The following is a 15,590-nucleotide window of genomic DNA, read 5'->3' as shown; positions in this document are numbered from 1 at the left end:
TTTCATTTTTTTCTTTTTTTTTTCATTTTTTTTCATTTTTTTCATTTTCTTTTTTTTTCTTTTTTTCATTTTTTCTTTTTTTCATTTTTTTTTTTTTTTTCTTTTTTTTATACACGAAATGATCAAATCAAACACCATTAATAGATATTTGAAAATGTAAAGAACTTGAAGCATAAAACCTTTTTCCGAAATTACTGGATTCGGCGTTAAATATAATACGAAAAGAGTTGATATGTCGTAAAACGGAACAAATAAAAAAAAAAAAAATTTTTGTAATAAATAAAAGTAATTAAATGAGTTTTGTTTGCTAAGAAAAACAAAAAAAAAAAAATCCATTAAAATAGCTAATGTTTATATTTCTTTTCCAGATACCAGAACCACAATGTGGGAAGATCCGAGGTTGCAGAAGCTTGGAGGTCCTGTAAGTATATTCAAATGGCCATGTACACTCAACATTTTCTGCAAATTGAATGCTGTGTTCTATTCTCACTCTAAGATGTGATTGGACACCTTCTTGTGTTACCATAAATGTTGATTGTTGCTCTCTAGGCATTATAATCATTGACCAGGTGCTCTGTGATGTTTACATGTTGTTCAGCCATCCTTTTTCTTTTTTCTTAACTCATGTTCACCCCAATCAAGGCATATCGCCACTTGAATATAAGAGGCTACTAATTGGGATCATACCTAAGAAAGATTAAGACGTTGGTTTACTTTGCATTTGAACTTCTGTACAGTTTGGGAAGCAGGTAGCAGGAAGGGAATTCCAAAGTCTAGCCGTTCTAGGGAAGAAGCTATTAAAGTAGAAAACTTTCTGACATTTAAAGACCTCAATAGTGAAGGGGTGTGATTTTGTTGCGGATATGTACGTCGAGGGAGCACAAGTGCAATGAGTTCATCAGAGCACATTCCATTAAAATACTTATAAAACAGGCACAAGGATGCAACATTGTGGCGATGGGACAGGGTTGGAGCCCAATTGACAAGGTGGGAACTATTAGATTGGAGGCTCCTTTTTTGGACCCTATCCAAGAGGGAGAGACTAGCGGTAGATGCACCAGCCCAGATGTGGTAACAACACTCCATACATTGGTGAATGGTGGCCTTGTGAAGGTACAGGATACTCTAAAGTGCGAATAGTCTTCTAACACTATAACGCGGCAAATAAGTAACAAACAAGATTTTTTGCCAAACCGAAAAATATTGGAAAATCAAAATATTGTAAAAACATTTATTTTATAAAAATGTATTAATATATAATTGTAAAAAACATTTATTTAAAAGTCTGTTAAGAAAATATAAGTTTAATAAAACAATTTCGTAATAAAAACAACATTGGATTTTTATAAAGTAAAATAGCTTTTTTTTCTTTTTTTTTTTTTTTAACAAATAATTTAAATGAAACATTTTTTTGAATTAAAGCAACTTTGAAGGGTCAACAACAAATTAATAATTAATTTAAATGTTGGCTTTGTAGTTTTCTAGCATGATGGTCGGCCATGTTATTTACCTCTGCCATCAAAGAACAACATTCTGTATTGCCAAAGGTTGTCATCTCTTCTTTCCACATGCCAAAACCATCTCAATCTTCCACGTCTCAGGAAAACTTTCAAAGAAGGAATGCCAAGTTGTTCTCTCAGCTTGAGCATGCTCTTCTTATCCATTTTTGAGAGCAAATCCATCTAACCATGGCGTTGTCGTTTCTCACAAGCCTGTTCGTATCGTCAACAGTGACAGCCCAAGTTTTCGGTGGCATGAAGCATAACTCCTCGAATACTAACAACAACAAAGACCTGTCCACTAAGGGTATTCCTTTGTTCTTCAGAATGGAAATGAGCTCTCTAAACTTTATCCATGCAGATTGTGTTCTGGTTGTGATAGCATCTGTACACCTTCCATTGTTGTTTCCCAGGTCTTTAAAATGACAGAAGATGAAGACAGCTTTCAAAGTTGGTTTGATTAGAGACAGTTAGATTTTTACAGTGTGGACACACAAACTCAACATTATCTATCAATCTGCTCTTGATGCGAGAACCCAGTTCAATACCATTGTTTAATGTTATGCGTAATTTGACTCGGAAATATGTGAGAGGATATCAGTCAAAGGTGGAGACGATAGACAAATGAAATATTTATAAATTCTAATGGGAAAGAATGTGCTTATGAATAAAACCTTGGCTTTCGCGGTCCAGATCAAAGTGTAGTATCTGTTCTTCAGATGCTACACTTCAATTTCTTGTTCTCTGTCAGTGGAGGAGAAATCCTTCACGACTGAGACAATTTTTATTTTTGTTCCTTTTCTCCACATTAAAAAACGACCCTGGTGTCTAACTCTGTCCTGTGGGGAGGCATTGTAAATAGGAACAATGAGAAAGTCAGAGAGAAAGCTCCGGCAAATGTCACCTATCTCTTCACCACCAGACAACAGTCTAAATCCCCATCCCACCCCACCTTTCAGTAAATGTCAAAAACAAGAATAACTGTTTTCATGAAAAAAACTTGATTGTTGGAGTGAAATAAAAGCAATATATTTTGTAGATCAACTGTGTTGTGATTTTGACTTCGCTGTCAGTATGTATATATTTTGTGCCGGCAACAAAAGTACATGTAAGGCATTTTGAACAAATGATCACAGTTATTACATAACAATAATGAACAGAAGAGGGCTCAATATGGATCTGTAGAGGACACCAACATCAACACTGAAATCTTCACTGAATTTGCCATTCATTAACTTGGTGCATAGTACATTGCCTGAACAATATGCATTCGCCATTGAGCAATCCTTCGTTCATACTCTGGAATGCAATTGAACGCCTTTTCAAAACAAACAAAAGCAAACAACAGGTGCTTACCAGCTTACTTTTCTTGGAACTGACGCAGGTTAAAAATGGCGTCTATAGTTCCTCGTCCAGCCATAAAGTCGAATTGCATGCTGTCAATGGAAATTTGTGATCTGATTATAACTTCCAGTATTCTTAAAATACCTTTTGAATGACTTCCAAGAGCTGCAGTCCTCGGAAATTACTATGCTCTGATGGGCTGCCTTTACCCTTGAAAAGGTTGATGTCTGAACGATTCCAATCACCTGGCACCATGTTGTGCTGAATGATGAGATCCATCAACTTACGCAGATGGGGAATGATGCAATCACTGTCTACTTTCAGTATTTCAGCAAGAATACCCGTTCAGCCAGTTGCTTTTCCATTTTTCAAGTGTCGGATGGCATCAGCCACCATTTCATTGTGTATATGGATTGCAGGTGCAATGATGGGGTCGGCATCAGTAATAACCGATTCATCCAAGATAAACTCTTCAATCAACGTTTCATAATGCTGCTTCCAAGCCTCAAGCTTGGCATCATCATCATCGTATACAGCTACACCTTCGTCATCACAAACACATTTCTCACCTACAATATCCTGATTCTCTGCCTTCATTTTACAAGCTAATCTAAAGACACAAATTCATTTCATCTTCATGGAAGTTATTAAAGCTAGCCTCTGAGGAAGCTTTCTGTGGAAGGTAGATATTTACTTTCTGCCCATCTCAGCAAGATGTGACACAAGGTCAGAAAGTGAGAATGTCAAGCCAGCGATCCTAAAGACTTAGCAAAAATTGCCTGCCTCCCTCCGGCCACCCCAATATCAGCATTTTCCGAGAGGGGTGCCTTAAACAATAAGTGATAAACTTACCCCACCCGAAAGCTGGGTGGCAAGGCCTGGGAGGGTGGACCTCCTAAATAATACTCAAGCAGCATACCTTAGTCCGACAGGTACTGGTATGACACTATCGTTTCCCAGGGAGGGTTACTCGGTTGAGGAACGTCCTGGGAATGCAACCAGCTCCCCGGGGAAATGAACGATAAGCACATAGAAACATCAACGCAACAGGTTGATATGTCGTCGGCTATAACTGGTTGGCATGGGTCGTTTTTCACCTTTCTTTTTTTTTTTTCACCTTTCCTTTTTTTTCACCTTTCCTTTTTTTTTTCACCTTCCTTTTTTTTTTCGCCTTTCCTTTTTTTTCGCCTTTCCTTTTTTTCACCTTTCCTTTTTTTCACCTTTCCTTTTTTTCACCTTTCCGTTTTTTCACCTTTCCGTTTTTTCACCTTTCCTTTTTTTCACCTTTCCTTTTTTTCACCTTTCCTTTTTTTTCACCTTTCCTTTTTTTTCACCTTTCCTTTTTTTTTCACCTTTCCTTTTTTTTTCACCTTTCCTTTTTTTCACCTTTCCTTTTTTTTCACCTTTCCTTTTTTTCACCTTTCCTTTTTTTTCACCTTTCCTTTTTTTTCACCTTTCCTTTTTTTTCACCTTTCCTTTTTTTTCACCTTTCCTTTTTTTTCACCTTTCCTTTTTTTCACCTTTCCTTTTTTTCACCTTTCCTTTTTTTTCACCTTTCCTTTTTTTTCACCTTTCCTTTTTTTTCACCTTTCCTTTTTTTTCACCTTTCCTTTTTTTTTCACCTTTCCTTTTTTTTCACCTTTCCTTTTTTGCACCTTTCCTTTTTTTCACCTTTCCTTTTTTTCACCTTTCCTTTTTTTTCACCTTTCCTTTTTTTCACCTTTCCTTTTTTTCACCTTTCCTTTTTTTCACCTTTCCTTTTCACCTTTCCTTTTTTTTCACCTTTCCTTTTTTTTCCCCTTTCCTTTTTTTCACCTTTCCTTTTTTTTCACCTTTCCTTTTTTTTCACCTTTCCTTTTTTTTCACCTTTCCTTTTTTTTCACCTTTCCTTTTTTTTCACCTTTCCTTTTTTTTCACCTTTCCATTTTTTTCACCTTTCCTTTTTTTCACCTTTCCTTTTTTTCACCTTTCCTTTTTTTCACCTTTCCTTTTTTTTCACCTTTCCTTTTTTTTCACCTTTCCTTTTTTTTCACCTTTCCTTTTTTTTCACCTTTCCTTTTTTGCACCTTTCCTTTTTTGCACCTTTCCTTTTTTTCACCTTTTTTTCACCTTTCCTTTTTTTTCACCTTTCCATTTTTTTCACCTTTCCTTTTTTTTCACCTTTCCATTTTTTTCACCTTTCCATTTTTTTCACCTTTCCTTTTTTTCACCTTTCCTTTTTTTTCACCTTTCCTTTTTTTTTCACCTTTCCTTTTTTTTTTCACCTTTCCTTTTTTTTCACCTTTCCTTTTTTTTCACCTTTCCTTTTCTTTTTCACCTTTCCTTTTCTTTTTCACCTTTTTTTTTTCACTGTTCCGTTTTTCTTTTTCACCTTTCCTTTTCTTTTTCACCTTTCCTTTTCTTTTTCACCTTTCCTTTTCTTTTTCACCTTTTCTTTTTTTTTCACCTTTTCTTTTTTTTTCACCTTTCCTTTTTTTTTCACCTTTCCGGGGTTTTTTTTTCTCACCTTTCCTTTTTTTTTCACCTTTCCTTTTTTTTTTTTCACCTTTTCTTTGTTTCCTTTTTCTTCTGTTGTTTCCTTTTTTGCTTCCTTTTCTTTATTTCCTTTCCATTTTTTTTATCGATCTCAACAAAATATTTTTTTTTCTTTTTTGCAGGCAGTACCATATTCTCGGGACTACAAAAGAAAATATGATTACTTCCGATCCAAACTTCGTAAACCTGTAAGTATGCCTGTCACTCATTCTTAAAATCTAGCAACTGATCATTTAAAGGAAACACAACAAAAAAAAATGAAATGTTTCAAAATAATCCCCAACATAACCTACACAAATCATGTAATGTTGCAGGACCCACTCATTGTATGCAGTCAACGTCACAAAGAACATAGAATAAATAATAACTTGACTCCTGTTTTTTTTTTTTTTTTTGTAACTACGGCATTTATTTCCTCGTTCTCCCGTCACGCGTGACTTCTTGTTACAGTTGTGATGGCGCACACATCTCTAACGTGCTAGTCTTTTCTGATGACTGTTCTCTTGAACGTCATTTTGAATGTACTCTTCTGTCTTTTGCACACGTTCTTGTCTATAGTCTTTTTCTTTATCCTTACGTCATTTCTCATTTCGTATGCATTTGCATACATACGTCTGCACTGTTATTACTCTATGATTTTCTTTTGTTAAACAAAAACTACTTGATTAGATTGAGCGTTTTTTTTTTGTTTTTTTTTGAGAATTCATTCCATAACAAGCACGCACATCATAGGGATGTTTTTTTAATTTTCGCTTTTTTTTTTTTAATTTTCGCTTTTTTTTTTTTTTTAATTTCGTTTTTTTAATTTCGTATTTTTTAATTTCGTTTTTTTTTTTTTTAATTTTCGCTTTTTTTTTTTTTTTTTTTTTTTTTAAATATCTTTGCTAAACTGCACAAGCACTCTATTATATCTTATCTTATAGATTTTAAAAAGAAATTATTTGGGGTCCTATTCATAGAACAGTTTGTACTTATGCACTTATGTTACCATGCTGAAATAATGTTATTATTTAGAAAACCATTCCTAACATGGGGAGGGTGTTTTGTAACTAAGCGTATGTTAACTCTTTATGATGTAAATGATTAAAAAATATTTGTTAATTTTAGTTGATTTAAAGGGTAATGATTGTCTTCAAACTGGAAAAATTATCAAGTTCAGTCGTTGAACAACCACTGAGAATTTTTGCATTTCATAAACTCACACACACACATACTGTTCCTTTTATATAATAATAGATTCTATTTTTAGATTAGCAATGTGTGTGCTGTGAATTTGGTTCTAATGCAATATTATGGGATTTCCAATAAAATGCATTTTTAGTAAAAACACGATTATGTACTTTTGTGTCATGTTGAAATTTGTAAAAATTCTAAAACTTATGAAAAATGATACAGTAGAGAAATAATCACAAGTAAAAATAAAATTTATTGGATTATAGAGTTTTCATCTATAAATATAAAAGCGAATATGTATGTATGTGTGTTCGCTTTTTCTGTGTGTCTACAAAAGGCTTCTTTCAGAGAAGCGGTCGGTCGGTTCACAACTTTTTAAAACTTTTTATATCACATACAAATCGTAATATCTCACAGTTAACAACGAAGCTCGCCTATCTATTTAATTTGGTCGATTTCGGGAAGATAAATATTCAATATTTGTCGCTCGCCGCATGTGGGTTAGTCTTTTTCCTATAACATCTTCGGGGGAAAAAAAAAAAGCATTCAGCAGTAAATACTAACCCGCAGTCAAACCTGACCTCATTAACTCATTAAAACGAGCACCTGCCAAATCCAAATAATTAAATAAATTCAAAAATTTTTCCGTTAGCATCTCATGGTGGGGCAATGGTTAACGTCGTACGTTTTTTTTTTTTTTTTTTTTTTTTTTCACACTTTAATTTACAACTTTGCCTCAACGGTTCGGGTTCGATCCTCATACTTACTTTTTTTTTTTTTTAGCCCCCACCCCACACCTCCAAACACCCGGGCAACGCCGGGTACCCCTCGCTAGTTATTAATATTTAAAGACTGCTTAAAAGCCAAGGGAGGTAACTGCTGTCTATGATTTTGACAAAATTGTAATTCCCCATTTTGAAGTGGAAAATATCTAATATCCTTTTTTTTTTTTTTTTTTTTTTTTTTTTTTTTTTTTTTTTTTGTAATGTAAGAGTGGGAGTTCTGCAATAAGTATTTTTTTTTTTTTTTGTAAAAAAAAAAATACTTATTGCAGAACTCTCACTTTATCATTGTTCGTAATTTTTAGAATTTTAACATGATTTGTAGTTATATAATGACAATTTAGCCAAACACGCATGCACCAAAAACGTTTTTTCTTGAATTAGTTTAAATATAAAAAAAAACGACCTAATTTTGCTCACATTTTTTGATTGTTACAGTTGAGGCCTGTCTTTCTAGCAACTGGTTCAATATAATAAAAAAAAAGAACAATCTAACTATTTGATTAGGTTTTAGTGTTTTCGAAGCAACTTAGAAGTAAAAATACTTTTAAAAAAAAAAAAATTTTGAGGGGAAATTTTTAAATTCTTTTCATCATCTTTGGTCGATTCATATTAAAGGTTTTTTTGTTTTTTTAAAATTCTTTTCCTCTTTCGTTTCAGGTCAATGTTCCTAACAAAATCGACATAAAAGTTTCTCGAGCAAATGTTTTTGAAGACTCTTTTAGAGTCATTATGGGCGTGAAAAAAGTTGATCTTTTGAAAACCAGGTAAGTTATTAGTAAAACAACTTTGCTTAATTGTTTCAGATAGATTTTAGGGTTTTTGTCCAGAATCCCCCCTCCTCCCCACATTAACACACAATGACAAAGAGAAATATGTATAATGTACATACCTGTAAAAAAAATAAAAATATATTCCAAAAAAAAAAAAAAAAAATTAAACGAGAAAATGACATATATAAAGGTAAGAGAATTCTAGTAAAAAAAAAAGTCTGAGAATAGTAATGCTAAATAATAGAATAATCAGCATTGCTCTGGATTAAATGAGGGTGGTATAATATAAAGTTTGTACCGGAAATGGCTGAAACAAGTTCTAAAAAAAAAAATAAGAAAAATCACGTGAACAGATCAAGTATTTTTTTTTTTTTTTTTTGTATTAAGAAAATCAAATTTTATGATTAAGCAAGACAAAGTGATTTTTGGGCCATGTTTGTTCCAGCATAAGGAGGAGACAACTCAATTCGAAGTATCAAGATCAAATTCAGCCTTATCATTTCTATAATAATAGAATTGTTAAAAATCATGATTTTTATTTTCTTTGTTAAAAAAAAACATAACTTCTGGATCAGTTTACATGATTTTTGGAATATGACATCTTCGTTCTGTGATAAGTATGTACATCATAAAGATTTTTCTGTATTTTTTTTTTTTTTTTTTTTTTTTAATAAGTGTAATTTTAAATATGCACCAAAAAGTCTAGTAATTTTGAATAAAGTGATCAAGAGTAGACAAATATGAGCAAATAGACTATGATCCGATCACAATTCTGGGATGAAAATGGACAAAAATTAATTGCAATAGGATGAGTAGTGTGCAACTCAATAAACCTATAGTTCTTTTCTCTCAAACTGATATTTGTTAAATTACATATTCGCATGACCGAGTTCACTAGTGCATATATTAGTTGTTGAATTATAAAATGAAAATGGTTCTCATCCAGAATTCCTCCTTCCCGTCTGATAAATTGTCAATCATTTGGTTAAAAGTGAAATCCTTTTTTTTTTTTTTTTTTTTACCGATGTTCACCCCAAGCAAAACAAATTGCCACTGAGGAGTAAGCGTAAAGGGCTAATGTGAATATGGTACGGTGCCTACAGGAACATTCTTAGTAGGGAGTTGAACAGCAAGTTGTCTGTTCACATTGTATTTGAATTTCTGCATTTTAGTATAGTCTGGGAAGCAGAAAAAAAAGGAGTTTGAAATTTTAGTAGTTTGAGCAAAGAAACTTTGAGTAGAAGACTCTTGAGCATAGGGGGTTACCTCTACTGCAAAAGGGTGAAAATTTGCTGCTTATTTGGTTGGTCAGGGTTATTCACATCAAGGTGACACCAATGCTAAAAGTTTTTCTGAGCATATTCCATTAAATTACTTGTAAAACAAGTACAGAGATGCAACATTGGGGTGATTGGGAAGAGGTTGGAGTTTTGTGGACAGTGCGCGATCTATTAGATTGGATATTTTTTCTTTGTCCAATTATGGCAATATTGCACATGCGTGGACGAATACTGGCAGGTGTGGGTTAGGGTTTATAGCATGGTAGAGGAAATCCATCTTCTTTGCAGCAATCTTGGCAATGTCTTCTATGCATTTGTTCCATTTGCGGTAATGCTGATTGAGTCACCTTTTAGAATGGAAATTCTGATGCTTTTGCATCGTATCTAAATGATAGCATTGATATTTGAAACGCCAACAAAATGTTAATTACTATAGAATATTGGTGTTTCAAATTTTTACAGCTGATTTGTACGGCTCCAAGTGCTGACCATCAGCAAAGGAAGCCGAAAGACTATCAGTCATGGGAACAAACCTCTATGAATTTTAAATATATGCATTATTTTTTGTGGGTATTTATTTACTGTCGTGTGTGTGTGTATATATATATATATATATATATATATATATATATATATTAGCAGGGAGACCCGATGTTGTCTGGGATTGAATGATGATCAACAAATATTTCGCACTCCTATATATGTTATTCTACATTGCACTCTAGAGAACCTACTGTTTCTTTTATAAAATTATTTTCTATAAATTTCTTTCCAGTTAACGAAAAAAAAAAACATGAAATTCATGTGCGGAATTTAAACCTACAGACCACGTCATGCAAAAAAAAACAAAAAACAAAACACTATCGACTTAACCACAGTAGAATTTTCATGGTTCATTGTTTTATCAATGTTGCTTAGCAGTGACATGGAAAAAGTGGCTTTACCGATGATAGATGAATTAAAATAACAGTTTTGATTATCGGTAATTATCGGGGATGTTCTAAGACAAAACTTAATTAAGATCACTCCCAGACTTATATACTAAAATTCTGTAAATTTTAAAGAAAATCTGTTTCGGAGTCTATAAGGAACGAACAAACTTACACACACACAAAAAGTTGCAGTTATATATATATATATATATATATATATACCTATGAAGTTGAGTTTTTGCCACATTGACATTGATATTAAAACCCTACTTTTTCTATTTAAAAACTATTAAAACAAACTTAATATACTCGGTTATGGATATGTGAGCACCTTCATGAAGGTTTACTAATTTGCATATTCTTAGGAAATCGAATGTTCATTAAGTATTCATTTTTTATGGTTTCTTATTGGATGATTAATTTCATTTAACTATTATGCTTAATTCTATTAATGCATATTTTCTACTTTGTGTATAATTGTGTAGACTTTAGGATAAAACTTTTCGCCAATACATACATATTTATATCTGCATGAATATATAAAAGTAACTTTATCTGTGCGTGCATAAAGTCTCTACCAAACTTCTCTCTGAATTTTTGGTACACGAACTTGAAATTTGTTATATAGTGGATTTGGACCTGTGGGATAATTATATGGTTTTGTTTTTAACCGGTAAAAATAGCTACTAAGAAGGTAAAAAAAAAATGTTAAACTTGGCATAATGAAGTTGAATAAAGCTGTTACTTTTGCGCAAAAGAAATAAAAAAAAAAAAAAAAAAAATTCCATAGCTAAGTCGCTAAATTTTTAACCTTTCATATCTATCTATCGATAGCTGAAACGGTAATGATGCTGGAGCACTAAATAATACCTAAGACTGGAATGCTAAACATTTTGTCTTCAGTTCTACCTGATACCACTCAAGTCGTATTTCCATTTCCACAAGTAAAATCCAAGGGAATCGCGTAATTGAAAGATGGTCCAAAGTAATGTTTAAAGAAATTAAGACAATAACAACTTTGAATAGTATATGATCATTTCAGAGACAATAAGTTAATGTTAATATAGTCTCCTCATCGGCACGTGTGTGGGGGGAGGGTAGTTGACACCAAATTAATGACCAATTTGGAGCATCAAGAGGATTTGGGTTCCACATCGGATTTGACAAATTGTAAATGTGTAAGAAATTTTACGTTTTGTTTTACGATACACATTCGCACGAAAAATGGAATATTTTTTTTTTTTTTTTTTTTTTTTTTATAAAGATTATGGATAGAATTTGATGGAGAAGTGGGTCTGGATTACGGTGGTGTGGCTCGAGAATGGTTTTACATGTTATCAAAAGAAATGTTCAACCCGTATTACGGATTGTTTGAATATTCAGCCACGTAAGTTTTTTGATTTTTATTTTCTTTCAGTTTTTAGATCATGAATTTTTTATTTATTTTTTTTATTTTTTTTAATCAACAAATTTTGGAGCTCGATCCTCCAGTTCTCAAACTGTTTGAATCTTTATATAATCTGATATCATATTGATTTCTTAGAAATAATTTCTTTTTTAATTAAAAAATATTCATTAGATTATCACAAATACATTCTGTCTGCACACTGTTGTTTGAGCAAATTCTAACACACAGAATGTCGTTTCATTCTCAATGAATGCTATTCGTCAATCTAATAACCCCCCCCCCCCGAAACTTGGTTAATATTATTTGGATTCATTGGACTACTGTTTTCATGTTTCAAAATCACGAGTTCAACAAGATAGACCTGAAGAAGGTCGGAGGTTACATTGACCGAAATATTGTGAAAATGACACTCAAGATGAGAATTGTAATCCGAAGAATCCAAATAATATGAATAACCAATTCTCATCTCAAATCAGAAACATAATGAAAGTTGGTTAGTTTATTTTACAAAATTTAAAATTTATGATCTGAGCAAGAATTTATTTTATTAGATTCCAAAATTTTTTTAAGTTGCCATATGTAATTGGCATTTTTGGATTCTGAGTTTTTGGTAAACATCCATTTTCTTTTCCATTTATTTAAACGTTCATTCAATTTCTTTTCTGTTTATTTCAGTATTTCTGTAAAGATGTTGCTGTTTTTTTTTGTTTGTTTTTTTTACATAGACATCACCACTTATCAAGGCCCAGAGGCCACTCTAGGATAAGGGTTAAAGAGTGTACAGTAGTCAATTGGGTAATGTAGTAACCATTAGTAATGAAAATTTGTTAACTTAAGTGGAATGGCCCATCAAGAACTTGTTTACGTTGGATTTGGAGACAACCATATTGTAATCAGCTAATATAAATAAATATTTTCCTAAACATGTAAATAAACATTTAAAAAAAAATGTATGAATATCTAAAATAAAAAATATTTAACTTTCGATATTAATTATTTCTGTAAAAATCAATGTATGTGTGATACTGTTCAACTGAGGTTGATGAATGGTGGGGGGGGGTAGGAAATGACAAAGGGTGGGTGACAAGTGAAATAGCATTTTTTTTTTAACAATGGACGGTGAGTTGGACAAAGGAGTCGGGTGTAATATGCTAATGAATGTAGATTCCCTTTGAATAAATAGTATATATAGTATAGTATATATAGAAATGAAAGTATATATAGTATATATAGAAATGAAAGTATATATAGTATGTATAGAAATGAAAGTATATATAGTATGTATAGAAATGAAAGTATATATAGTATGTATAGAAATGAAAGTATATATAGTATGTATAGAAATGAAAGTATATATAGTATGTATAGAAATGAAAGTATATATAGTATGTATAGAAATGAAAGTATATATAGTATGTATAGAAATGAAAGTATATATAGTATGTATAGAAATGAAAGTATATATAGTATGTATAGAAATGAAAGTATATATAGTATAGTATATATAGAAATGAAAGTGTATAGTATATATAGAAATGAAAGTGTATAGTATATATAGAAATGAAAGTATAGTATATATAGAAATGAAAGTGTGTAAACGTTCGTTTTCAGTATGGAAATTACTTTGTGAATGTTAACCAAATTGTGAACAAACAAACAAATAGGAATACGACTTTATTATAAAAGATGTGTGTGTGTGTATGATCCCCGTTTTCTATTTACAAAATTTTAGTTTAGGTTTTCTCTTTTCATCCTTATGTAGTTAAATTCTGTTTTAAAATTGAAGACTTTTGCGAAATCGGCTTATGCAAATGCTAAGTCTATTTCTATTTAAAAAGTTTTTTCTTCATCCATACATAAATGAATTCTCTTTGGTCATTATAAACTTTTTAGAAATCGGATTATGTAGATGCTTAGTCTATTTCTATTCAACAATTTTAGTTAAGGCCTTTTTTTTTCATCCATATATAAATGAATTCTCTTTGGTCATTATAAGCTTTTCAGAAATCGGATTATGTAGGTGCTTAGTCTGCAATAGTCTAAAATTAATTTTTTTTTTTTTCTTCCGGGAATCTGAACTGCAGTTTGTATTTTTATTTTTGCATTTTTTTTATTCAAAACTTCTTTAGACTATATAGAGATATATAGATATATAAATTCAAGCAGGCAAGAATGCCCGGATGGTCAACAGTTTTATAATTAAGATTTTATATTGCTGAATATTTGTTTACCGATGCCTTTCTTTCTCTGTACAGAGACAACTATACCCTCCAAATTAACCCTTTGTCTGGTGTGGCTAACGAAGAACATTTGAACTATTTTGAATTCATCGGTCGAATAGCTGGAATGGCTGTCTACCATGGTAAACTGCTAGATGGTAAGAAACTTTGGGTTTTTTTTCTTTATAGCAATTTTTGTAACATTTTTATTTTTTTTTTTTTTTTTTTTTTGTTTCATGAAAAATAAGTGTCATGTTATCTCAAACTTATAAAGAATTTTGAAATAATTAGAAATAGTTGTTGAAAAATTTTGATTGATCGTTTTCAAGTGATTTTTAGCTGTTTACATTCATCGATCTCTGCATCTCATAAAAATCTGATTTAGTTTGCTTTTCAATCTTTAGGATTAGAAAAAAATAAGTAAATTTAATTAATCAAATGCAACTTGAATCCATTATTATAGGATGGCTTTCTGATTGCTAAAGATTGGTCAAAGGTAGGTAACTCTGGTTTAAGGAATATAACTTCATATCCTGCAACAGACAAAGTGCTACAATCTTTTATATTTACATGTGTGTGTGTGTGTGTGTGTGTATATATATATATATATATATATATATATATATATATATATATATCCATGCAGTGGAGCATTTCACCTACCTTGGCAGCACCCTCTCCCGCACCGCCAACATTGACATTGAGGTTAACCATAGGATCTCCACAGCGAGCAGTGCATTTGGAAGACTTAGAGACAATGTGTGGAAGAGGAGAAGCATTACACTCGCAACCAAACTGAAAGTATACCGAGCAGTTGTCCTGACAACCCTACTCTACGCATGTGAAACTTGGACGCCATATAAAAGACATGAAAAACAGTTGAATGGCTTCCACCTCAGATGCCTCCGTAATCTTCTCAACATCCGCTGACAAGATAGAATTCCTGACACAGAAGTCTTGAAGCGCGCGGGGCTCCATACCATCACCACCATAATCCGCAAAACCCAGCTCCGGTGGGCAGGCCATGTCTATCGCATGCACGACAGCCGAATCCCCAAACAACTTTTCTATGGGGAACTCAGCCAGGGAAAGCGGAATGCAGGGGGCCAAAAGAAACGATATAAAGACTGTCTGAGAACGTCCCTAAAAGACTTTGACATCAGCCCCCAGTCTTGGGAGAGTCGCGCTGCTAAACGTTCGGCCTGGCGTTGCGTCATCAGCCTAGGAGCCGACAGGGCAGAGAATCAACGCATGACACACGACCAGCAGAAGCGCAAGAGGAGGAAGGAGAGAGCTGCCGGTTCACAGCCTGCCGATACCGCCTTCACATGTCCAGAGTGTGGAACAGTCTGCCGAGCACGGATTGGCCTCATCAGCCATCTCAGGACCCACAAACCCCTGACGCCGAACTGATTGATACCTTGGTCATCGTCGACTTCGACGGCCGAGCAAGAAGATATTGACCCAAGTGTTAAGGCACAGAATTCTTCTGATTCACTATTTTCTTTTTATCTTCTGCAATCACCAAATAATTGTTTTTGGGTTAGAAAAAAAAAAAAAAAATTATCCGCCCACCTAGCTCAAATTAGCCACCATGTGACAAAAAAAAAATATATATATATATATATATATATATATATATAAT

At 32.6% G+C, this 15,590-nt stretch overlaps 1 protein-coding gene across 22 annotated transcripts in view; it reads left to right on the top strand.

Annotated features, from left to right (window-relative positions):
• LOC145249721 (E3 ubiquitin-protein ligase NEDD4-like) overlaps positions 1-15,590 on the top strand; it is a 622,527-nt gene that overhangs the window by 586,298 nt on the left and 20,639 nt on the right. For all 22 annotated transcript variants that reach the window (XM_080111610.1, XM_080111606.1, XM_080111604.1 and 19 more), the window contains 5 exons: positions 369-421; positions 5,501-5,566; positions 7,994-8,100; positions 11,583-11,705; positions 13,982-14,103. In XM_080111610.1, the coding sequence (XP_079967736.1) occupies positions 369-421; positions 5,501-5,566; positions 7,994-8,100; positions 11,583-11,705; positions 13,982-14,103 (471 nt within the window). The remainder of the gene's footprint in view (positions 1-368; positions 422-5,500; positions 5,567-7,993; positions 8,101-11,582; positions 11,706-13,981; positions 14,104-15,590) is intronic.

This window comes from Euprymna scolopes, chromosome 28 (genome assembly GCF_053919585.1).
Source record: "Euprymna scolopes isolate OS-2025 chromosome 28, ASM5391958v1, whole genome shotgun sequence".
In the NCBI taxonomy this organism is placed as follows: domain Eukaryota; kingdom Metazoa; phylum Mollusca; class Cephalopoda; order Sepiida; family Sepiolidae; genus Euprymna; species Euprymna scolopes.
Note: the sequence above shows the minus strand (reverse complement) of the source record. Positions and strands in the feature narration are given on the sequence as shown.